The sequence below is a fragment of the Cololabis saira genome, chromosome 18, assembly GCF_033807715.1.
Source record: "Cololabis saira isolate AMF1-May2022 chromosome 18, fColSai1.1, whole genome shotgun sequence".
NCBI lineage: Eukaryota > Metazoa > Chordata > Actinopteri > Beloniformes > Belonidae > Cololabis > Cololabis saira.
In genome coordinates, this window is record NC_084604.1 from 41,831,826 (window position 1) to 41,858,070 (window position 26,245).

At 41.1% G+C, this 26,245-nt stretch overlaps 1 protein-coding gene across 2 annotated transcripts; it reads left to right on the plus strand.

Moving 5' to 3' along the window:
• Window positions 1-443: 443 nt before the first annotated feature.
• Window positions 444-25,234, plus strand: gja1b (gap junction protein alpha 1b). 2 transcript variants are annotated; one of them, XM_061707479.1, is made up of 4 exons: window positions 446-533; window positions 18,649-18,663; window positions 18,794-19,226; window positions 21,280-25,234. In XM_061707479.1, the coding sequence occupies exons 3-4, from the start codon at window positions 18,795-18,797 to the stop codon at window positions 22,042-22,044; spliced, it is 1,197 nt and encodes a 398-aa protein (XP_061563463.1). In that variant the 5' UTR covers window positions 446-533; window positions 18,649-18,663; window position 18,794; the 3' UTR covers window positions 22,045-25,234. The 2 variants fall into 2 exon arrangements, with proteins under 2 accessions (XP_061563464.1, XP_061563463.1); XM_061707480.1 differs by lacking the exon at window positions 18,649-18,663 and having other exon boundaries at window positions 444-533; window positions 18,779-19,226.
• Window positions 25,235-26,245: the final 1,011 nt, after the last annotated feature.

Consider the following 26,245-nt stretch of genomic DNA (forward strand, 5'->3'; position numbering starts at 1 on the left):
CATCTTCATCTTCATCATCTTAACCTTCATCTTTATCATCTTCATCATCATCTTAACCTTCATCTTTATCATCTTCATCTTCATCATCTTAACCTTCATCTTTATCATCTTCATCTTCATCATCTTAACTTTCATCTTTATCATCTTCATCATCTTAACCTTCATCTTTATCATCTTCATCATCATCTTAACCTTCATCTTCATCATCTTCATCATCATCATCTTAACCTTCATCCTCCTCCTCTCGTGAACGCGCCTCCTCCTCCTCCTCCTCCTCCTCCTCTTCCTCCTCCTCCTCCTCCTCCTCCTCCTCCTCCTCCTCCTCCTCCTCCTCTTCCTCCTCCTCCTCCTCCTCCTCCGCTCCCCTCGCGGTGACGCGTCGGTCACGTGACCTGAACTTCAGTTAAAAGGACTTTGACATCCCAGTTCTGGGTATTTAGTTCTGCTGCTGGACCCGGACTGGACCTGGACCCGAACCCGAACCCGGACCTGGATCTGGTCTCTCCCGGACCCGCTCCCACGGAACTGTGCTGGTAAGTTCAGAACCAGAACCAGAACCAGAACCAGGACCAGAACCAGGACCAGAACCCGCTCTGAAAACCTCCGGACCTCTGGACTTTACCAGGAGATGACAGAGTTCTGGAGTCTGCAGGACCCGGTCCGGACCATGGACCCGGTCCCGGACCCGGTCCCGGACCCGGTCCCGGACCCGGTCCCGGTCCTGGACCCGGTCCTGGACCCGGTCCTGGACCCGGTTCTGGACCCGGTCCGTCCTGGAAGTTCATTTGAAGAAAATCCTGCAGAAAAAAGTTGGATGAAACTTTTTCTTTAGTTTTTTAACTTTTCTTCTGTCTCTGGACCAAGTCCGAACCTGGACCCGGTTCCTGGACCCGGTTCTGGACCCGGTTCTGGACCCGGTTCTGTTACAGAGAGAAGTTTATTTAAAGAAGCTGCTGCAGAAAAAAGTTGGATGAAACTTTTTTTTTGTTTTTTAACTTTTCTTCTGTCTCTGGACCCGGTCCGAACCTGGACCCGGTTCTGTCTCTGGACCCGGGACCCGGTCCGAACCTGGACCCGGGACCCGGTCCGGGACCGGTTCCGACCCAGAGAGAGGTTTCTGGTCCAGCGGAGAAAAGTTGGATGAAACTTTTTTGGTTTTAACTTTTTTCCGTCTCTGGATGAAACTTTTCTTTTTCCCTCTGGAGGAAAATTCTGGTCCAAAAGTTCTGGTCCAAAAGTTCTGGTCCAAAAGTTCTGGTCCAAAAGTTCTGGTCCAAAAGTTCTGGTCCAAACCCACAGACCCGGTTCTGACCCGGTTCTAATAATAATAATAATAATAGTAATAATTCTTGCACTTATTTTGCGCCTTTCAAGGAACCGATGTCTCTTCATTCTGTCCCGGTTCTGACCCGGTTCTGGCCCGGTTCTGGGACCAGTCTTAGAAACCCAGACCCGGTTCTGGCCCGGTTCTGGCCCGGACCCGGTTCTGAGACTCTGACCCGGGTCTTTGTTCTGCTTTTGTTTCTTCAAGTTCAATCAAGTGGAAAAGTGGCGCGATCTGCAGGCTGGCCCGTCTGGTTCTGCTGGTTCTGGTTCTGCTGGTTCTGGTTCTGCTGGTTCTGGTTCTGCTGGTTCTGGTTCTGCTGGACCCGTCTGGTGGTCCAGCAGAACCAGAACCAGCAGAACTGGTACCATCAGAACCTTTGGAACCATCTGGATCCATCAGAACCTCCTGGTTTCTGCAGAACTTCTGCAGAACAGCTCATGCAGCTGGTTCTGGTTTGTGGGTCAGAAGAACCCGGTCTGGTCCTGGTTCTGGTCCAGAGTCCCCAGACCTCCACCAGGACCAGGACCAGGACCAGAACCAGAACCAGGACCAGGACCAGAACCAGAACCAGAACCAGAACCAGAACCAGAACCAGAACCAGGACCAGAACCAGAACCAGAACCAGAACCAGAACCAGGACCAGAACCAGGACCAGAACCAGAACCAGAACCAGAACCAGAACCAGGACCAGAATTAACCCAGTGAAGATGATTTGGGTCAAAAGTTTAGTTCATTATTAGATTTCTGTAAAAGTTCTGTCTCTCTGGCCGAGCCTTTTAGAATCTTCTGAAGAATTTATTTATTTATGTTCTCTTAGAGTCAGAATTAGACGTGAAATCAGAGAAATCAGTGGTTTAAAAGTTCTGATCTGTTTTTATTCTGGGTCTTTAAGTTCTTTAAGTTCTTTAAGTTCTTTAAGTTCTTTAAGTTCTTTAACTTCTTTAAGTTCTTTAATAACCCGTAGATCTTAAATCCTCTGGTTCTGGTTGTTCTGATTCTCTTTAGACGGGTTTTATTCCAGGTCTTTAAGGTTTTTAATCTTTAATAACCAGTTTCTCTTAAATCCTCTTGTATTTTTCACGTCTTGCTGGTTTTGAGAAACAGAAATACGTTTAATGCAAAGTTTGTTAAACACACAAGGAACGTGTTGTGGTGATTCGTTCAATAACAACAAATATATAAATATATATATATATATATATATATATATATATATATATATATATATATATATATATATATATATATATTTATATATATATTTATATATTTATATATATATATATATATATATATATATATATATATATATATATTTATATATATATATATTTATATATATATATATATATATATATATATATATATATATATATATTTATATATATATTTATATATTTATATATATATATATATATATATATATATATATATATATATTTATATATATATTTATATATTTATATATATATTTATATATATATTTATATATTTATATATATATTTATATATATATTTATATATTTATATATATATTTATATATATATTTATATATTTATATATATATATATATATATATATATATATATATATATTTATATATATATTTATATATTTATATATATATATATATATATATATATATATATATTTATATATATATTTATATATTTATATATATATTTATATATATATTTATATATTTATATATATATTTATATATATATTTATATATTTATATATATATATTTATATATATATTTATATATTTATATATATATTTATATATATATTTTTATATATATATATATATATATATATATATTTATAATGAGAAGAGAAATGTTCCAGATCTGTTTCTGGGTCTGATTCTCTTTAGACGTGTTTTTATTCCAGGTCTTTAAAGTTCTTTAATAACCAGTTTCTCTTAAATCCTCTTGTATTTTTCACGTCTGACTGGGTTTTATTTCCTCTGGTTCTGGTTGTTCTGATTCTCTTTAGACGGGTTTTTATTCCAGGTCTCTCTAGGTTTCTTTAAGGTTATTTAAGATTCTTTAATAACCAGTAGATCTTAATCCTCTCAGCTTGTATTTTCAGGTCTGACTGGGTTTTATTTCCACTGGTTCTGGTTGTTCTGATTCTCTTTAAACATGTTTTTATTCCGGGTTTTTATTCCCTAAATTCCTCCAGAACCTGCTGTTTCTGAACTACGTTTGTCCTGAAACAGCTGATCTGGAATCAGCAGGTTTATCTGAATTAATCTGGTTTATCTGCGTAAATCTGCTGTCGTAATAAGAAGGAAACGCTTGTGCAATAAACTTCAATATTACCTGAGTAAAGAAATGAAGATAAATCAGCAGAAATGTGAATAAATGGAGATAAATCAGCAGAAACGTGAGGAAATATCAAGATAAATCAGCAGAAACGTGTTAATGTTCCACTTCTGGAGCTGATATTTGTCTGGATTCTGATTCTAAATCTTCCGATTCTAAATCGATTCTCATATTAATTCCTAAAAATCCGTTCGTATTTCTAAAGATTGATTTTTTTCATTATTAATTTTTCTCCCGGTGAACTTTAATCCCAGTTGTCACTTCATTTAATTCACCCTTGAGCTGTTGAGCTGTTGCTATTTCTCTCTTTTTTTGCACTTTAAATGGATGTTGAAAATCTTATTTGAGTTATTTATCTCTTAGTTATTTATTTCATACAAATAACTTTTGGTATTTTTTTGTTTTTGCCCAAAAAGAGAAAGTTTTGTTGGACACCAGAATAACTGGTGCCGTGTTTTTGTCTTTAAATCTGTTTAAAGGAATGAAAACATTCAAGTTTTCAGTTATAATTGCATTAATTTACTATATTTCATTACTTTATATACTTTATTGGGATTAAATTTGCATAAAATGCTTGGTCCTTCCATTCTGGAGCTGATTGGTCCTTGTCGCTACCCGATGTGAGTCGCACATGCGCAGTCGCGTCCAACATCGTCGGCCATCTTGGAAAGCAACATACGGCAACACCACCTGGACAAACTGTCATTATGATGTGAGTCGCTGCCGCGCATGCGTCACTTTTCGCTGTGCATTTCAGCAGGAAATCAGGGCTAATATTAAACTAGTGAAAATGGTGTTTCTTCTCATTCATCATTAGTAATATTTGTATTATACCGTAATACCGAATACCGCAGAGCCGTCTGGGAGATTTGCGAGGCCCTGTGCGAAATGGCTAGGGGGGGCAAAATTTTCGAATTTTCGAATTTTTCGGGTCGGATCGGGTGTCTATATGCGCAATTTTAACTCTCCAATTAGCAAAATACTGGATACTTCCCCTGCCTCATCATCATCTCTTGCCTCGACGCGGGGCCCCGCGGCTGCTGGAGACCCGGTTGATTGGTGATTTTTGTAACAAATTTATCAAACGAGCCTTTCAGAGAGGCATTAAACTCTTCCATTTTCTTTAGTTTTTTTCTTTTTTCATCCCCTGATGGAAATTTCCTGATTCTGTCTCGTTCTCTCGACATTGTGTGACAGTTTGTTCCAACTCCACCGTCTGGATCAGAGCAGCTCGTGTCTGCGCTTGGTCTGATCAGTTGTATTGAACAACAGACACATATATTTATTGATATGCACAGACTAGTACACATTTAGGTCTGTAATGGAACGATGCTGTTGATATTTATAAGGGAAAAAACGAAAAAAAAAAAAAAAAAAAAAAAATATATATCTATTTTTTTTTTTTCCAAAAACGGCCCATAGCGCGAGGCCCCTTGGGACGCGAGGCCCCGTGCGGTCGCACGGTTCGCACACCCCTTGCGGCGGCTCTGCCTATATGAAGGAATACCAAGGGTGAGCGAAAAGGTTGCTGTACGGAGAATGAGACTTGCAGGCACTGCCAAAGACAAACAGAACTGTCAGCTAAGCTGGTGCTGTGGTAGCCGGTCAAGAGGAAACGTACAAAGACCGGGTCAAATACAGGATTACAAAGTAATCAAGTTCAAGTCCAAGTTCAAGTTTCCAGTTTATTCATACATAGCCATTTAAAATAAACGTATACAATTGTGACCATTCAGACATCTATAATGGTCCTTTGGCATGCATGAATGCATGAATAGATGAATGGATGAATGTATGTATGAATGGATGAATGGGTCCCCAAAGTCAGATATTTAAAGCTTTTGGGAGGAAAAATGAAATTTACAATGCAATGTGTTACCGTTGGAAACATGAGAACAGTAAACATTACAACACAGACAATCAAACAATCAAATACAATCATTCATCCAGTCATCCCAATATCTCTGTCATGTAGCAAGGTATTTTATAAATAATTTACTTTTAGATTTCTTTTAAAAATGGAGAGAGAACAGCATCTTCAGGTCGTCATGAAGTTTGTTCCAGATCTGCTCCTGGAGCTTTTTCAAAAATGTTTGACCATTTTTTTCCTTTTTTTCTTCTTTTTCTCTTTTTTTCTTCTCTTTCTCCTTTTTCCCCTATTTTAATCCTTTTTAATCTCGACATTTCGACTTTTTTCTCGAGATTTTGACTTTTTTCTCGACATTTCAACTTTTTTCTCGAGATTGTACTTCAACATTAATTTCGACATTTGGACTTGACTTTTTTCTCAAAATTTCGACATTTTTCTTGACATTTCAACTTTTTTCTCAAAATTTTTTTTTTCTCTTTTTCCTTTTTTTCTTGTTTTTTTCTTTTTTCTCTTTCTTTTTTTTCTTCTTTTTCTCCTTTTTCCTCTTTTTTTTCTTCCTTTTTCCTTTCCTTTTTAATCTCGACATTTCAACTTTTTTCTCGACATTTCGACTTTTTTCTCAAAATTTCGACTTTTTTCTCAAAATTTCGACTTTTTTCTCAAAGTGCATAATGAAAAAAAGAATCTCCCCCCAGTTCTAACTAATATAGAAACATGCAGCATGTGTTTCTTCATTCTAATTCTGATACAAGACTTTTCATTTTTTGCGGCTCCAGACATATTTGTTTTTTGTGTTTTTGGTCCAGTATGGATCTAAAACATTTTGGGTTGAGACCCCTGCACTAAAAGAGAACTGAGAACTGATCTGTGGCGATTCGTTCGGTGAATCAAACCAAGTTGACAATTCTACGCTACAATGGCTGTTTCCAGGTCTTATTTCCATAACTTCGCGTGGATTTTTCACAACTGGAGGAAGCAGGAGGACGGCCAGTTCTGGTCAGTCCTGACCCGGGTCTCCCCCAGGACCTGGTCTGGTGGGAGACCCGGGTCCCCCAGGACCTGGTCTGGTGGGAGACCCGGGTCCCCCAGGACCTGGTTCCCGGGTCAGGACTTCCTGCAGCAGCTGCAGCGTCTCCAGCTGTCCAGACAGGAAGTGGCTGCAGGAAACAGAAACGTTCAGGGGTCGGAGGTCGCGGGGAGAAGCTTTTGTTCCACGGACGGAGCAGTCGTTTCTGGAAGTTTCCGTCAGTAAAAGGAGGAGATGTTTTCTATCGTTTAAGCCGTTTAAGTCAACATCTTTTTCAATCTTTTGGGATGAAGTTTTCTCCGTGGTGATGGAGACAGTGGCCGCGGTTACATGATGTTTTTTTAATTCAGAATTAATTATTCAGAATTAAACTATTTTCCTTGGAGTTTACATGGAAATAGTAATTAGGGCCCGAGCACCTTCAGTGCGTAGGCCCTATTGTATCTGTAGGAATTTTCTAGTTATTGTCATGCCAAGTAGTGGCATGACCATATTGCAATCGTCCAGAATGGCCCAAAAGGCAATGTTGCTAGCGTTTTGCTAACAAGCTAAAGTCGCAAAAGTCCCCCGTCGCACCAACGGGTGTACAGCATGACCCCGCTCTGATGTGGGAAAAAAAATCCCCAAAAAATAAAACACGGCCGGAAAAATTAGGAAAAACCTGAAAAATGAAGGCGATATAATGGTATACAGAAAAGGTTATTCCGCAGTTTTTTTTGTCCGTTAATGCGGCCCGAACCGCAACGTGCACCCATGCATGCCATACACCGTTGGATGCGTCTCCATCGTGGCTTGCTGGGCATTACTTTTCTCAGTAATAGGGGTTACCGTGGCAACGCTAGATGCCAAAAAGCAAAAAAAAAGGAGAAAATTCGGACGCTTATTGCTCGGCCAAACTTTATTGTAGAGACATCGTTCAAACTTTCAAACACTCAGCCAGATTGGCACTAACGGTACGTACAACCTTATTATGCCAACTTTTAAAGTTTTTGCGATATTTACCTTTCATTTTTTTTTTTTAATTTCCGTTTGACTTTGGGCGCTTGTTGCTAGGCAACAGGTTATCGTAGAGACATCTTACAAATGATCCCTAACTCGGCACGCTGTGGACTTCAACATACTGAAATTTCATGAAGCTGTGATTTAAGGAAAGTTTAATGTAAAATCCAGGCCAAGTGGCCCCATTCATTCGGATGGAGTTTTTTACCATGGTGAAAAAAAACCTATCCATTAACGTAGCCTGAACCGGAACGTGTACCCATGCATGGCATACATCGTTGGATGCGTCTCCATCGTTCCTCAATGGGCATTACTATTCTCAGTCAAAAGCGTTGCCGTGGCGATGCTAGACGCGCCCCATTAATAACTATTGGGAGCACAGGAATGAATGCAATACAACTGTAAACACCTCAAACGGACATAGAACCACCCCGAACACAACCACTACAGCCCCAAACCAAAGCAGCGAGAGGGGACGAATGGGCGGTAGGGCATGCCCATATCAAAATTTCCAGAAATTTTCTAGTTGTTGTTATTATTCTCTTGAAAACTTTGCGCCTCAAGCCCCACGATACGGTTTGACGTACATTCACGAAAATCGGTACACACCTGTATCATGTCGCAACTTAAAGAAAAGTCTTTTGGAGCCATGGCCGAAACCCAACAGGAAGTCGGCCATTTTGAACATTTTGAATTAATCGTGTAATTTTGGGGCAATTTATGCCATTCCTTCGGCAGTTAATTCAGCCCGAACCGTAACGTGCACCCAGGTGTGTTATACATCAAAATGTGCGTCTCCATCCTGCGACACCACGCATTACTTTTCTCTTTCAAAAGTGTTACCGTGGCAGCGCTAGACGCCAAAAAGCATCTGATTGGTTCATATTTGATAGTTCCTACTTTCTGCCATAACTTTTGAATAGTTTGATATAAAGAGTCATGGTGGAGTCATCGGACTCGGGTTTCAGTCCTTGACCTTTATTGCTGAAAATAGCCCGCGCAAAGGCCCGTTCATCCGTTCATCGCTGCTGCAGCTTTAATTTGATCATTATTTCCTCTCTGTTTTCCTGAGAGGAAGCTTCTCCCCAGAGACTGTTCAGGTTCCAGAGCTGAGTTTAGAGGAGAAGCTGATTCCTTCCACAAACGAGGGTCGTTAACATTTCTAACCTTTAACACACAACCCTGAACCGGGCAGAGGGTCACATGACCAGGGGGGGCGTCACATGACCAGGGGGGGGTGTCACATGACCAGGGGCCCTCAGAGGGTTAGACGTCCACGAGGGTCAACGAGGGCCAGAGTCCTCCCTGACCCCCCAGGACAGGTTCATCTGGGTCCCTGGAGGTCCCTGGTCCTGGATCTGGCTCCGAGGCTCGGGGTCAGAGGGTCTCTGGGGGGCCGTAGAGGACCAGCCCCCCCCCACGGGTCCCGGGGACCTCTCTGGGTTCCCGGGCCCTTATTGGTGTCGTCAGGTTGAGTATCCGATCCTCCTCCGGGGTTTCAGAGCAGCATTCTTCATTCTTCATTCCTTCATTCCTTCATTCTGGCCTCAATAAGTGGATTACTGCTCTCTGACATCATTAAACGTCTCATTAGTGTCTGCAGCTCGTTAATCACTTAAAGCTGCACAAACAAACACAACCAACAACCCACGCTGGAGACCTTAAGGTCCGTAAGGTCCGTAAGGTCCGTAAGGTCTGTAAGGACCTTAAGGACCTTACGGACCTGTAAGGACCATAAGGCCCTTACAGGTCCATACAGGACCATAGAGGTCTGAAGACTTTACAGACCTTAGACCTTTGAGGACCTTAGAGACACAGACTACGTTTCCATCAGTCAAAATTCAGGTTATTGCTAATATTCCGGTTCCTGAAACATTGGGAATATTCTGTTTACATGGTAACTAATCATTTATTTGGATCAAACCAGCGACGCACGGAGAACGTGATGACACAATTCCCGTCATTTCTGCTTCTTCTTCCTGGATCCAAATTCAAAACAAATGCTGCTTCAACTTTTCTCTCTCCTTCTTGTAAATCTTCTATCCCGGTACTTTCTACCGTCTACAAATGCAGAAATGTTCATATCCTTCATTACATTTATGAAGTGATTAGTCTCCTCCTGGTCTTGGTTTCTCCGTGTTTAGAAGAACTTCCTGGAAAAAAGGGAAAAAAAGAGGAAAAAAAGAGATGAAAAAAAGACAGAGGAAAAAAAGATGAAAAAATATGAAAAAAGAGACGAAAAAAGGAAAAAAAGGAATGAAAAAAAGAAAAAAGGGAAAAAAATAAGAAAAAAAGATGAAAAAAGATGAAAAAAGAAAAAAGTTTCCTTTCCTTTTTAATCTCGTCATTTCGACTTTTTTCTGGAAGTGCATAATGAAAAATAAATCTCCCCAGTTGTAACTAATACAGAAACATGCAGCATGTGTTTCTTCATTCTAATTCTCATACAAGACTTTTCATGTTTTGCGGCTCCAGACATATTAGTTTTTTGTGTTTTTGGTCCAATATGGATCTAAAACATTTTGGGTTGCCGACCCCTGAAATCGACCCTTAAAGTTAGAACTTTAAGGTCTGATGCGTCTCTGCATAAAGAATCAGTTTTGTATGAAGGGAAACCTGGATTTTCAGAGTAAAGTTCCTGTAAAACACGCGTGGTTTGTCTGGTTTGTCTTTTAACTCCAGGATTTCAGAGTTTAGCCCAGAAATTCCAGACTAATAATAGCAATAACTTATAATTAGATGAAGTTATTTCTCTAACCAGATTAAGTTAGATGTTTCTTCTCTGTCCTCCATGAACCGACTGATGTTCACGTGCATGTAGTGGTTTTAACGGCTCCCTCTGATTGGCTCGTGAGTGACTCCTCCCCCTGGGGGGCTCTGTTGTGATTGGCTCGTGAGTGACTCCTCCCCCTGGGGGGCTCTGTTGTGATTGGCTCGTGAGTGACTCCTCCCCCTGGGGGGCTCTGTTGTGATTGGCTCGTGAGTGACTCCTCCCCCTGGGGGGGCTCTGTTGTGATTGGCTCGTGAGTGACTCCTCCCCCTGGGGGGCTCTGTTCTGATTGGCTCGTGAGTGACTCCTCCCCCTGGGGGGCTCTGTTGTGATTGGCTGGTGAGTGACTCCTCCCCCTGGGGGGCTCTGTTGTGATTGGCTCGTGAGTGACTCCTCCCCCTGGGGGGGCTCTGTTGTGATTGGCTCGTGAGTGACTCCTCCCCCTGGGGGGGCTCTGTTGTGATTGGCTGAAACAAGGAAGATTCTGATTGGTTTGCAGATCATATCGTGTTTAAAGAGAGACATTTGTGGGTCGAGGCGAGTTGGGGAGTTCTTTTTAAAAAACATTTTCTCCTTTTTTTATTTTTTACCTCTTTTTTTCTTCTTTTTCCCTTTTTTTATTTTTTCTTATTTTTTTTTTCGTTTTTTCTCTTTTCTTCCTTTTTCCTTTCCTATTTTAATCTTGACATTTCGACTTTTTTCTCGAAATTTTGACTTTTTTCTCGACATTTCAACTTTTTTCTCGAAATGTTGACTATTTCCTCAACATTGTGAGTTTTCTCCCGAAATCTTGACTTTTTTCTCAAAGTTTCGACTTTTTTCTCAAGATTGTACTTCAGCATTAATCTTGACATTTCGACTTTTCTCTCGAAATTTCAACTTTTTTCTCGAAATTTCAACTTTTTTCTCGACATTTCTTCTTTTTTCTCGACATTTTGACTTTTTTCTCGAGAATTTCGACTTTTTTCTCAAAGTGCATAATGAATAAATAAATCTCCCCCCAGTTATAACTAATATAGAAACATGCAGCATGTGTTTCTTCATTCTAATTCTGATACAAGACTTTTCATTTTTGCGGCTCCAGACATATTTGTTTTTTGTGTTTTCGGTCCAAAATGGATCTAAAACATTTTGGGTTGCCGACCGCTGTACTTGCTCCATAAAGATCTGAGTTGAAGTTCCCAAAGGTTCAGAACCACAAACATTTTCATGAAGCAGAAACTTCGCTCTAAGGGCCTGATTTACTGAGATCCTAAATAAAGAGTACTAAATTGCGTGTGCACTGAAAAAGTTTGCACGTGTTGTTGTGTGTTTTGCAGGTGATCAACTAAGATTGCGTGCGCAATTGATAACAGGTGCAAACCTCAGTATTTAAATGAGGTGTTGCGCGTCTTAAGGTTTGCGCCATGGAGAGTCTGGATGGAAAGCAGGATATAGATGCAAGCGCAAAATGAAATTTGACGAGTTGGAGTTAGAGATATTAGTGGAAGAGGCAAATGAGTTTGAGTTTATTTTATTTATAACAGGGACAATACATATTAATGAACATATACATGTAAATATGCAAGATTATAGCCAACGGCTAATTTTCATCTTTAGTCCCTTAGGCAGGTTAGTGTCAACAACATAAAATACTAAAATCAATAAAACAACAGTAACGACAAGTAGAACAGTTAGCAGGAGGAGCAATTACAAGTGTCCTTAAAAACACGATAGGACAGAAAAGGAAAAGAAAAGCAACATCAATGAAAAGTATACATGTTTTAGGCACGGTTGTGGCAACAGTGTTGTTCTTCCAATAGCCAAGCTTTAAGATGTTTGGTAAAAGAGGACAGATTCGGGAGTTCACGTATTGTGTTTGGTATTGAATTCCAGGTGTGGGAAGCACGAACAGAAAAAGTGGCTTGGCTAAAGGCACTCTTTCTGAACGGAACTACACAGTCACCTCTAGAACCAGCTCTTGTTGATCTGTTTGAATTTTTTTTCACAAAATCTTGTAATGGAGGAGGTGCTTTGCCATGGAGGATTTTGTAAATCAGGATAGCGTCTGTGTGTTTAACAGTGTTGTCCCAGCTTAAGCGCTCATGTTTTTGTAATATCTGACAGTGATGGTACGTTTTTGGTTTTTTATCCAATACTTTCAGAGCTTGTTTATAAACCGTTTCAATCGGTTTTAGTCTCGTCTTACAGGCCGATGCCCAACTTGTTATGCAATAGGACATATGTGACATGATCATAGCATCAAAATACAATTTTGCTGACTCAAGAGTTAGATTGTTTCTAATAAACCTAAAGTTGGACAAGTTAAACTTAATTCTATTCACAGTGTTTTTTATCTGTCGTTTAAAGAGAAGTTGTGAGTCAAGAGTGATTCCCAAGTATTTAAACTCTTGTACCACCTCAATTGTTTTGCCTTGCACAGAAACGTTGGTATCGCTGTCAGTATTTGCTCTTTTTGACAAAAATAAACACATTCATGAACTACAGCAAAGAAATTTAAACATTACCAAAAGAAACGCAATATCGGAGAAAACCTGCGTTAGAATAAATGCAGTTGGTAAGACAAAAAGAACGGCAGATGAGGTTAAAAGCAAGATATAAGGCAAAGAACTAAAGAAAAAGTGGCCTTTAATAAAACTTGTGCAACCATTTTTAAAATAGCATGCAGCAGAATAAAGACTCTCTCTCTGCGTATTCTTTGATTTTGGATGTCGCCTCCTTGTCACAATAACAGCAGCAGCAGATTAGCACCTTCCTTTCCAACGTATTAAATACAGACGCAATCACAATACGCGCAATTACTTACAGGCTTGGTAAATCTCATTGCGTGTGGTAAATTAACCTATTTGCATTTTCCCCTCCCAGTATTTAGGATTTCTGGCGGGTACGCCCCATATTGATTATTCATCAGGGCAAAAGTACTAACTGAACAGCGTGTGCTATTTTGCTCATTTGAGAGACGCAGTCGTCTTTACACGCCGTTAGTAGATCAGCTTGCACTTTGGTTTGCGGGTGATGTCAAGTTTGCACACGTTTTTACGCACGCAAACCTTTAGTAAATCAGGCCCTGAGTTTCTGCACAAATCTGTTTCATGAATGAGGCCCTGAAAGTTAAAGTAGTAAAAATACTGGAATATGAATGAGTGAATTGTGGGAGGAATGTGGAGGTCCTGAAGTCACACATGGATTATTGTAGGTTAACGAGTTTACACAGAAGGATCTGTCCACTAATGACATCTGACTAACTCACTGTCACTAATGAGTCTATTAACCTGCTTTATCAGACTCTTTAATTATCCCTCAGAGTAAAATGTCACATGACTGAACGCATCATTACCGTCTGTAAGATTATAGGATCAAATCAACTTCAAACAAGCACACGTCTCACGTAAAAGGAACTAGTGACGGACATTAATGTAGAGACTCGGCCAGAACCTTCACGTTCTTCTGCACCTTAGGGCTGTTTTCATTTGACCATTTAAAAGATAATTTAAAGTTTTAGGGTTGAAACCAGAACCGCGGTCGTGTTGACTGAAGGAATGAACACAAGGAGGGTTAGGGTTAACAATGTTAGGGTTACGGTTAGGGTTAGTAGTGTTTACAGGGTTAGGGTTAGAGGGTTAGGGTTAGGAGGGTTAGGGTTAGTAGTGTTTACAGGGTTAGGGTTAGAGGGTTAGAGTTAGGAGGGTTAGGGTTAGGAGGGTTAGGGTTAGTAGTGTTTACAGGGTTAGGGTTAGAGGGTTAGAGTTAGGAGGGTTAGGGTTAGAGGGTTAGGGTTAGGAGGGTTAGGGTTAGGAGGGTTAGGGTTAGAGGGTTAGGGTTAGGAGGGTTAGGGTTAGGAGGGTTAGGGTTAGGAGGGTTAGGGTTAGGAGGGTTAGGGTTAGGAGGGTTAGGGTTAGAGGGTTAGGGTTAGAGTTAGGAGGGTTAGTAGTGTTTACAGGGTTAGAGTTAGTAGGGTTAGGGTTAGGAGGGTTAGGGTTAGGAGGGTTAGGGTTAGAGTTAGGAGGGTTAGTAGTGTTTACAGGGTTAGAGTTAGTAGGGTTAGGGTTAGGAGGGTTAGGGTTAGAGTTAGGAGGGTTAGGGTTAGGAGGGTTAGGGTTAGTAGTGTTTACAGGGTTAGGGTTAGAGGGTTAGAGTTAGGAGGGTTAGGGTTAGGAGGGTTAGGGTTAGTAGTGTTTACAGGGTTAGGGTTAGAGGGTTAGAGTTAGGAGGGTTAGGGTTAGAGGGTTAGGGTTAGTAGTGTTTACAGGGTTAGGGTTAGAGGGTTAGAGTTAGGAGGGTTAGGGTTAGGAGGGTTAGGGTTAGAGGGTTAGGGTTAGGAGGGTTAGGGTTAGGAGGGTTAGGGTTAGAGGGTTAGGGTTAGGAGGGTTAGGGTTAGGAGGGTTAGGGTTAGAGGGTTAGGGTTAGGAGGGTTAGGGTTAGGAGGGTTAGGGCTAGGAGGGTTAGGGTTAGCAATGTTAGGGTTACGGTTAGAGGGTTAGAGTTAGGAGGGTTAGGGTTAGGAGGGTTAGGGCTAGGAGGGTTAGAGTTAGGAGGGTTAGAGTTAGGAGGGTTAGGGTTAGGAGGGTTAGGGTTAGCAATGTTAGGGTTACGGTTAGAGGGTTAGGGTTAGGAGGGTTAGGGTTAGGAGGGTTAGGGCTAGGAGGGTTAGAGTTAGGAGGGTTAGAGTTAGGAGGGTTAGGGTTAGGAGGGTTAGGGCTAGGAGGGTTAGGGTTAGCAATGTTAGGGTTACGGTTAGAGGGTTAGGGTTAGGAGGGTTAGGGTTAGGAGGGTTAGGGCTAGGAGGGTTAGAGTTAGGAGGGTTAGAGTTAGGAGGGTTAGGGTTAGGAGGGTTAGGGTTAGGAGGGTTAGAGTTAGGAGGGTTAGGGTTAGGAGGGTTAGGGTTAGGAAGGTTAGGGTTAGGAAGGTTAGGGTTAGGAGGGTTAGTAGGGTTATGGTTAGGTAATAGAGGTTAGGGTTGGGTGAGGGTTAGAGGTTAACAATGTTAAGGTTATGGTTAGGTTTTGTAGGGTTTCCAGTGTTAGGGTTAAGGTCAGTAGGGTTACGGTTAGGGTTAGTAAGGTAAAGGTTTGGCTAGGGCTGGGCGATTTTGGACAAAAATGAAATCCAGATTTTTTTCCCTGAAAACCAGATTTTCGATTTTGATTTTTTTGGTAAAACTACAAAAGACAATGGAATAAATTGTTTCAAATATTTTATCTTTATTTTTGAAGAAAAATAGCAAACAAATTTCCATATTGAGAATGAAGTGCAATTGAAAGATCCTGTAAATCCTCCTTGAGTTTAGTAAAGTGACAACATTTACAATTTTCTTGACCAAACAAAGATACTAGACGAGCTCTGTCTGTAATGCAGCTGCAGAAAAGGAACATCCATTTTCAGATTTCCCTTTTTTTAACATTGATTGTGATTAATAAATCCGATTTAGATTTAAAATCGATTAATCGAACAGTCCTAGGTTTGGCTAATGATTATTAAGGTTAAGGTTAGGGGTTAGGGTTAGTAGTGTTTACAGGGTTAGGGTTAGGAGGGTTAGGGTTAGGAGGGTTAGAGTTAGGAGGGTTAGGGTTAGGAGGATTAGGTAATAGAGGTTAGGGTTGGGTGAGGGTTAAAGGTTAACAATGTTAAGGTTATGGTTAGGTTTTGTAGTGTTTCCAGTGTTAGGGTTAGGGTTAGAGGTTAAGGTCAGGGTTTAGGGTTAGTAGTGTTTCCTTCTACCTCCAGCATGAACAGTTTGCTAACATGCCGTTTTTACGGTTAGGGTTAGTAGGGTTAGGTAATAGAGGTTAGGGTTAGTTAGGTTTTGTAGTGTTGTTGGGGGTTAGGGGTTAAGGTTGGTAGGGTTAAAGTTAAGGTAAATAGGGTTAAGGTTAGGGTTAGGAGGGTTAGAGTTAGTAGGGTTGGGTAATAAAGGTTAGAGTTGGGTGAGGGTTAGATGTTAGGGTCATGGGTTAGGTAGTGTTAGGGTTAGTTAGAGTTAGGGTTAGAGTTAGGGTTAGGATTACGGTTAGGGTTAGTAAGGTAAAGGTTAGGCTAATGATTATTAAGGTTAAGGTTAATGGTAGTGATGCACCGAAATGAAAATTTGTGGCCAAAACCGAAAATAATAATAAACACTTGGCCGAATACCGAACATGGTTCTTCAGCAGTTTTTCATTTATTTTGCCAATTTTTTCACCATTGCATAAATCAAATAAATTAGATTTAGGCTTTTCAAAGAAAAAAATCTTTTACAAAATTACAAGGTAGAAAATATTTATTGAACATAAAAAACTGAACATGTTTTAATTTCCAGCATGATGTTGTTTTGGTTCCACCTGCTGGTGAATGTTGGTAAAATTCTTATGTGGTTACTTTTTGGTTGGCCAACGATTTATGTTTGTGGTGCAACCGTTACGGAGCGGCCAGTCTATGTCCTTATTTTACAACGCCTTATTAATTGTTCGTTTTTTTTCCCACTTATTCCACCGAACACCCAAAGTGTTTTTTTGCCATTTTCGGCCGAACAATTTCAGTTACCGAACAATCGGTGCATCACTAGTTAATAGGGTTAGGGTTAGAAGGGTTAGGTAATAGAGGTTAGGGTTGGGTGAGGGTTAGATGTTAGCAATGTTAAGGTTATGGTTAGGTTTTGTAGGGTTTCCAGTGTTAGGGTTAGGGTTATTAAGGTTAAGGTCAGGGTTTAGGGTTAGCAGTGTTTCCTTCTACCTTCAGCATGAACAGTTTGCTAACGTGCCGTCTTTAACGGCCACTCATGTTGAGGTGTAATCTTTACCATACTAGTCTTTGTGTTTCATCATTAGATAATGTGTCAATGTGAAGAGCGTTATCGTCCTCCAGCCTCTAGATCAGGTTCTGATCATTTCAGCTTGTTCAGCTCGTCGTACTTCAGTCTCAATAAGAGACAGCGTGTTAGAAATGCAGGACAGACTATCATGGCTAATGTTGACAGACAGACCGACATGCAGTCTTATGTTGTTTATAAAGAATATATATTCTGTTGGTAAACCAGTACTCCCACAACGGAGTGATGGCTAATGGGGATGCTAATAAATACACTAGGACAGGAGAGAGGGTGTACTGACTGCATTTATCTGTGCTGGTTTCAACTCTTCTTCTGCTGTCTTTGCAGCTAACGCTCTCCCAGCATGGGTTAGGGTTAGGGTTAGTAGTGTTAGGGTTAGGGTTTAGGGGTTAGGGGTTAGGTTTAGGGTACAGGACATGTATCTGTGTTGGTTCCACTGGTTCACCTCCTGCTCCTGTAAAGAGCGCACCTTGATCCGGAGCTGGGGGAGGGCTGTCCTTTCTGTGGTCTTTCGGAGACCTTAGCACATTTATTTGTGGAGTGTGCACGGTTGTCTGCCTTGTTTGACCTTTTGAGAGGGTGGTTTCAGGGTTTTGGGGAGGTTTTTTCGTTTGCCTTGTTTGTTTTTGGCCCTAAATATTCAGCTAACAGGAAATGTGTTCATGTAATGCTGAACTTCATCTCTGGTGTTGCTAAATTAGCTATTTGGCTGACACGTAAGAACCAGCTTCAAGGTGCCGGCTGCTTGGAGCCAGTGCTGGTTCTGAAGGGGCTACTGAAAGCCCGATTGAAGGTTGAACACTCCTATTACAAGATGATGGACAACATGATGGCCTTCAACAACATGTGGACTGTTGGGAGGGTGTTGTGCTCTGTGGGGGAGGATGAAGAGCTGCTTTTGAATTTCTGATCCAACAAAAAAAACACATTTTGAAAACCAAAACCTCCTCTCTTCCAGCATGGGTGACTGGAGTTAGGGTTAGGGTTAGTTCAGGACATGTATCTGTGTTTCAACTCTTCTACTCCTTGTTTCTTGCAGCTAACGCTCTCCCAGGATGGGTTAGGGTTAGGGTTAAGGTTAGTAGTGTTAGGGTTAAAGGGTTAGGGGTTAGGGTTTAGGGTACAGGACAGGTATCTGTGCTGGTTTCCACTGGTTCAACCTTTTTTCCGTCATCTCCTCAGCTAACCCTACTCCATCATGGGTGACTGGAGTTAGGGTTAGGGTTAGGGTTAGGGTTAGGGTATCTGAGCTGGTTTTAACTCTTCTTCTACTCCTTGTTTTGCAGCTAACCCTAACCCATCATGGGTGACTGGAGCTAGGGTTAGGGTTAGGGTTAGGGTACATGTGTCTGTGCTGGTTTTAACTCTTCTTCTACTCCTTGTTTTGCAGCTAACCCTACTCCACCATGGGTGACTGGAGCGCGCTCAGCTGGGTTAGGGTTAGGGTTAGGGTTAGCGTTAGCGTTAGGGTTAGGGTATCTGTGCTGGTTTTAACTCTTCTTCTCTTGTTTTGCAGCTAACCCTACTCCACCATGGGTGACTGGAGCGCGCTCAGCTGGGTTAGGGTTAGGGTTAGGGTTAGCGTTAGCGTTAGGGTTAGGGTATCTGAGCTGGTTTTAACTCTTCTTCTACTCCTTGTTTTGCAGCTAACCCTCTCCCATCATGGGTGACTGGAGCGCGCTGGGCCGCCTGCTGGACAAGGTCCAGGCCTACTCCACGGCCGGCGGGAAGGTGTGGCTGTCGGTTCTGTTCATCTTCCGGATCCTGGTGCTGGGCACGGCCGTGGAGTCGGCCTGGGGCGACGAGCAGTCGGCCTTCAAGTGCAACACGCAGCAGCCCGGCTGCGAGAACGTGTGCTACGACAAGTCCTTCCCCATCTCCCACGTGCGCTTCTGGGTGCTGCAGATCATCTTCGTGTCCACGCCCACGCTGCTCTACCTGGCCCACGTCTTCTACCTGCACCGCAAGGAGCAGAAGCTCAACCGCAAGGAGGAGGAGCTGAAGCTGGTGCAGAACGACGGCGGCGACGTGGACATCCCGCTGAAGAAGATCGAGCTGAAGAGGATGAAGTACGGCATCGAGGAGACCGGAAAGGTGGGTTTTTAGGATCCCCTTATCTTCCTGGGGTCCAACACACACACATTTACACTTAACACTTAATACAAAAACACAAATTTACACTTAATACCTAACAGACATACATTATACATGACATACACAACAATAATAGACACAACACTAGGGCTGGGGATCAATTCAAATGTCAAGAATCGATTCAATTCCGATTCTTAAGATTCAGAATTGATTATCACGATCCGATTTGATCCGATATTGATTTGGGTTAGTGTTAATAAAACTGTTTTTTCAGCTGTTGCATGAATGATATGATTGTAGTTCTGCAACATATTAATACTAGTGTTATATTGAGATTCAACAGCAAGTATTGCAGCTAATGATGCTGTAAGGACCAATCAGCTCCCAGAATGCTGATAGAACTGAAACAGAAACATCGTGGGTCAGAATTACCAAACAGATCCAGGAGGAAACAGAGACGGTTAAATCAGTTTTATTTTTTCCCCATTCATGAGAATTTTGTTTTTAACATTTTTGCAAATGTAACCCCAAGACAGTAAATAAAGTAATGAAATATAGACAATTTATGCAATTATAACCTAACACATGAATGTTTTCATACCTTTAAACATATTTAAACGCAAGAACATGGAACCAGTTATTCTCGTGTCCAACAAAATATTCATTTTTTGCTTATAAAATAAAAAAGTAACAAAAGTTGTAATGTAATGATGAAAAAAACAAAAAAAAAAAAAGTTTTTTTTTTATTTTTTAAATTGATCTTTAGACATATGAATCGATTTTTAGGAATTAATATGAGAATCGATTTAAAATCGGAGAATCGATTTTTTCAACACAGGCCTACACAACACCCTCAGTCACAAACAACAGAGGATAAAACTAAATCACCATCATTCTTAGACATATACAGAGAAATGAAATCAAATAAAACAACTTCATAAACAATACCTGTCTGAAATGACCTGATCTTAGAATTCTGGACCATTTTCCACCTTTATTGTGAAAAGGTTTACACTTCCTATAATTCTATTCAACCTAAAAAAACCTAGAGACTTTGACTTTTTGGGATTTTTTTTCCTTTATTGGACGAGCTAATGATCTGAATCATCTACTGCATTAAAGAATGTGTTTTTCAGGACTTGATTATTTACTTTATTATTCATTTGCTCCAGTATTGATATGCATATGTGAAAAGAAGCTAAATGATTTTGAATGATGTAATTATTGACCGTATGAGGGAGGGGAGGGGAGAGGGGTGTTGTTGGATTTATTATTTATATTTATTTTTTTTATTATTATTATTATTATTATTATTTATTTATTTTTGTTTAATTAATGTTATGAAAAGTTAAAAAGGGGAAAATATTTCGATTTCTATTGTTATTGTAAATCTTTTTTTTTTCTCAATAAATTACGACGGAGTATTAGGGCCAAACTAAGACAAAAAAAATGGAAATTACGAGAATAAAGTCGTAAAATTACGAGAATAAAGTCGTAAAATTACGAGAATAAAGTCGTATTATTTTGAAAATAAAGTCGTAATATTACGAGAATAAAATCGTAATATTACGAGAATAAAGTCGTAATATTAAATATATTATAAATATATAAATATAACTTTATAAGATGCTCAATATTCCTCATTTTTACACAGGGAGAAGAGTTCTCATAAATTATATTCTCATAATATTACGACTTTATTCTCGTATTATTATGACTTTATTCTCAAAATATTACGACTTTATTTTCGTAATATTACGACTTTATTCTCATATTATTATGACTTTATTCTCGTAATATTACGACTTTATTCTCATATTATTATGACTTTATTCTCGTGATTTTACAACTTTATTCTCGAAATATTACGACTTTATTCTCGTAATATTAATACTTTGTTCTCGTAATTTCCAATTTTTTTTTTGTCTTAGTTTGGCCCTAATACTCCGTTGTAATAAATATATCTATAAAAGAAAAAATAAATATGTTCTGGTATAGAGTTCTCTGTAGAAACCAGTTCTCTGATTGGTCCGTCTCCTCCCCGTCTCCCCAGGTGAAGATGAAGGGCGGTCTGCTGCGCACCTACATCGTCAGCATCTTCTTCAAGTCCCTGTTCGAGGTGGGCTTCCTGGTGATCCAGTGGTACATGTACGGCTTCAGCCTGGCGGCCGTCTACACCTGCGAGCGCGCGCCCTGCCCGCACCGCGTGGACTGCTTCCTGTCGCGGCCCACCGAGAAAACCGTCTTCATCATCTTCATGCTGGTGGTGTCGCTGGTGTCGCTGCTGCTCAACGTCATCGAGCTGTTCTACGTCTTCTTCAAGCGCATCAAGGACCGCGTGAAGGGCAAGCAGCAGCCGGTTAGCTACCCCGGCGCCGGCGGCACGCTCAGCCCCACGCCCAAGGACCTGTCCGTCGCCAAGTACGCCTACTACAACGGCTGCTCGTCGCCCACCGCGCCGCTCTCGCCGCTGTCGCCGCCCGGCTACAAGCTAGCCACGGGCGAGCGCGGCGGCACCGGCACCGGCACCGGCTCCTGCCGGAACTATAACAAGCAGGCCACGGAGCAGAACTGGGCCAACTACTCGGCCGAGCAGAACCGGCTGGGCCAGAACGGCGGCGGCGGCGGCAGCACCATCTCCAACTCCCACGCGCAGGCCTTTGACTTTCCCGACCACGACGGCCACCACGACCACAAGAAGCTGTCGTCGTCCACCGGCCACGAACTGCAGCCGCTGGCGCTGATGGACGCGCGGCCGTGCAGCCGCGCTAGCAGCCGCATGAGCAGCCGCGCGCGGCCGGACGACCTGGACGTGTGAGCCGCAGCGGGGTCACCGCGGGGTCACTGGGGTCACCGCGGGGTCACCAGGGTCGCCGCGGTGACCCCGCGGGGGCTCGTCCGGGACCGCCGGGGGCTCGTCCGGGACCAACCCCGGCCTCCTCGATCCAGAGACTCCACAGACATTAAACCTACTTCTATGTAATACTTTAAAAGGTACAACATGCAAAATATGTCTTTCTTTGTCCTTTTACTTTTTAACTTTAGCAAAAAACTATAAATGGTTCCAGAGCCGCCGTATCGGCCCGAATATAAGACGACCTGATTATAAGACGACCCTCTTTTTCAAGTTTTCATGTTTGAAAAAATACTTTTTGAACACAAAATTCTAGTTTTATACAGAAAATAATGACAGTAAATCTGAAACAAATGATTATATATATTGGAGAGAAAAAGCATTTTATTTAGCCTAATTAAAACCATCATCTTGAAGTTTGCATCATAACTTCCACCCACTTTTCTCCAGATTGTCACTACGTTTCTCCATTTTCTGTTGTCTCTTCTCTTATTTTTAAATATTTTGTATTCTTTTTAAATGTTTCTCTTTTCTTTCTTACTGCAATTTTTTTTTCTTCGTGCTACCGCTATTTTTATTTTTCTTCTTTGTGATGGCTTTGTCCTGGGGAGTTAAGTTCAGCATTCGCAGACGACTCCCACTTATTCCGTCTTATTTCACCGTCTTATATTCGGGCCGATACGGTAAAACCACTTTGAGCTCCGGAGCGACGGCCGGGACTCGAATCCCCAAGTGTGAACGATTCTAAGATGTGATGGTGAGGTTAGCGACGCGCGGCAGGCGGTTTGAGGTTTTCTAGATGCACTATGAGATGAAAACACTGTACTTTACTTTGGCGGGAGCAGAGGAAGTTTAAGTCTGGTGACGCAGGAGTTTATGCTACTTCCACATTCCCAACCACAACAAGCCGCCGATGCTGAAAACCGTGCAGTCCGGAGCTAACGGAGCTAACAGAGCTAACGGAGCTAACGGAGCTAATGGAGCTAACGGAGCTAATGTAGCTAACGGAGCTAACTTCTGCGATCGGAACCTAGAAACATGCGTAACCTTCCTCAGTCACAGTTAGCGAGAGTTTGGCTAAAGTTAGCTGTAAACGTGTAATGTTAGTTAAAGTTAACTGAAGTTAGCGATGCCTTTACATGAAAGTGTCTGTTAGCACCAAAAAACTCTTGAAATATTTCTTAAACGCGCCTGCATTTACTCCAACAAACTAGATCACGATAAATACGAGATAATTATCCCGGCGAGACGATTTAACCCTGAGTTTGACGTAAACTCGCTGCCGTCTGCTGATTGGTGGAGAACCAGGACGTCTGTAGGACTCTGGCTGCTGATTGGTGGAGAACCAGGAAGTCTGTAGGACTCTGGCTGACTAACGTTGCTAGTAAAACTAGAAACTAACGAGTCCCCCGGTTCCTCCTCTAGTTCCTCCGGTTCCTCTGGTTCCCCCGGGAGGTCGTTCCTTCCTCTGTCGTTTTTTCCCCACGTGGCTGAGTTCCTCCCTCAGAACCAGATCCATGACGGGCTTATGTTTCCAGCTGGAACCAAGTGTTTGGGTCCAACAGCGAGCGAGTTCGTACGTTCGATGGGAATGGAGCTCGTTTGGGTCCAACACAAAATGAGCTTGTTTGCGTCCGAGAGGAACCGAGTTTGTTCAGTACGTTCCAATGGAAACGGAGCTTACGTTCCATTAGGAATAATAATAATAATAATAATGACTTGGATTTATATAGCGCCCTTCTGCCCTTCTAGGCACCCAGAGCGCTTTATAGAAATCATTATTCATTCATAAACATTCTCTCTGGTGGTGGTAAGCTACATTGTAGCCACAGCTGCCCTGGGGCAGACTGACGGAAGCGTGGCTGCCATATCGCGCCTAACGGCCCCTCCGACCACCACCAACATTCATACACATTCACACACATTCACACGAGGCAAGGTGGGTAAGGTGTCTTGCCCAAGGACACTACGACAGCAAACTGGGACAGAGCGGGATTCGAACCGCCGACCTTCCGATCATTGGACGACCCGCTCTACCACCTGAGCTACTGCCGCCCCAAGGAACCAAACTCGTTCGATTCCAACGGGAGGCGAGTTCGTTTGTTTCCACCAGGAAACGAGCGAGTTCGTACGTTCCAATGGGAATCAAGCTCGTTCAGTTTCATCGGGAACAGAGCTTGTTTGGTTCCAACAGGAAGTGAGTTTGTACGTTCCAATGGAAACCGAGCTTGTACATTCAATGGGAACAAGTTTGTTTGGTTCCAACAGGAATCGAGCTCGTTCAGGTCCAACAGGAAGTGAGTTTGTACGTTTCATCGGGAATCAAGTTTGTTCAAATCCAACGTGAAACAAGTTCGTACGATCGATGGGAAGTGAGTTCGTTTGGTTCCAACAGGAAGTGAGTTTGTACGTTTCATTGGGAATCAAACTCGTACATTCGATGGGAACCAATCTCGTTCGATTCCAACAGGAAGTGAGTTCTTACGTTCCAATGGAAACCGAGTTCGTACATTGAATGGGAACAAGTTTGTTCTGTTCCAACAGGAATTGAGCTCATTCGGGTCCAACAGGAAGTGAGTTTGTACGTTTCATCGGGAATCAAGTTTGTTCGGTTCCAACGTGAAGCAAGTTCGTACCTCGATGGGAAGTGAGTTCGTACGTTCGATGGGAATCAAACTCGTAGGCGAGTTTGTACGTTCCAATGGAAACCGAGCAGGAATGGAGCTCATTCGGGTCCAATGTGAAGTGGGTTCGTACGATCGATGGGAATTGAGTTCGTACGTTTCATCGGGAATCAAACTCGTACATTCAATGGGAACAAGTTTGTTCTGTTCCAACGGGAATCCATCTCGTTCGATTCCAACAGGAAGTGAGTTCGTACGTTCCATCAGGAATCGATCTCGTTCGGTCCCGACAGTAAATTATAATATTCTCCAATCAGCTCGTTCCGATTCTTAGCTGATTTTTCTCGCCTACTTGATGAAACATGGTCAGGAAAAGTTCGTCCCTCGACCGACTCCTTAATATTTCCACGTTAATATTTACAGGTTAATATTTACAGGTTAATATTTACAGGTTAATATTTACAGGTTAATATTTACAGGTTAATATTTACATGTTAATATTTACACGTTAATATTTACACGTTAATATTTCCACGTTAATATTTACAGGTTAATATTTACAGGTTAATATTTCCACGTTAATATTTACACGTTAATATTTACAGGTTAATATTTACAGGTTAATATTTACAGGTTAATATTTACACGTTAATATTTACAGGTTAATATTCACACGTTAATATTTCCACGTTAATATTTCCACGTTAATATTTCCACGTTAATATTTACAGGTTAATATTTACAGGTTAATATTTACAGGTTAATATTTACAGGTTAATATTTACACGTTAATATTTACACGTTAATATTTACAGGTTAATATTTACAGGTTAATATTTACAGGTTAATATTTACAGGTTAATATTTACAGGTTAATATTTACACGTTAATATTTACAGGTTAATATTCACACGTTAATATTTCCACGTTAATATTTCCACGTTAATATTTCCACGTTAATATTTACAGGTTAATATTTACAGGTTAATATTTACAGGTTAATATTTACACGTTAATATTTACACGTTAATATTTACACGTTAATATTTACACGTTAATATTTCCACGTTAATATTTACAGGTTAATATTTACAGGTTAATATTTACAGGTTAATATTTACACGTTAATATTTACAGGTTAATATTCACACGTTAATATTTCCACGTTAATATTTCCACGTTAATATTTCCACGTTAATATTTACAGGTTAATATTTCCACGTTAATATTTCCACGTTAATATTTACAGGTTAATATTTACACGTTAATATTTACACGTTAATATTTACACGTTAATATTTACAGGTTAATATTTACAGGTTAATATTTACAGGTTAATATTTACAGGTTAATATTTAAACGTTAACATTTCCACGTTAATATTCCGCTAAACGGACGACCGTCCCGTCTCTCCCAGAACTCGCTCCACCAGCTCAAATGTGTATTTATTGAGAGTAAAATCCTTTTCTCGTAACTTTACCAGTCTGTAAACTAGACTGTTCATTCCTGAGAAACTTGGAATTTGTGTTGTACTTGTTTCA

Excerpts from the sequence above, each read along its gene's own strand:
- gja1b (XM_061707480.1), top strand. The coding sequence starts at position 18,795 with ATGGGTGACTGGAGCGCGCTGGGCCGCCTGCTGGACAAGGTCCAGGCC. Across the intron at positions 19,227-21,279 it reads GCATCGAGGAGACCGGAAAG|GTGAAGATGAAGGGCGGTCT; the intron begins GTGGGTTTTTAG and ends CCGTCTCCCCAG.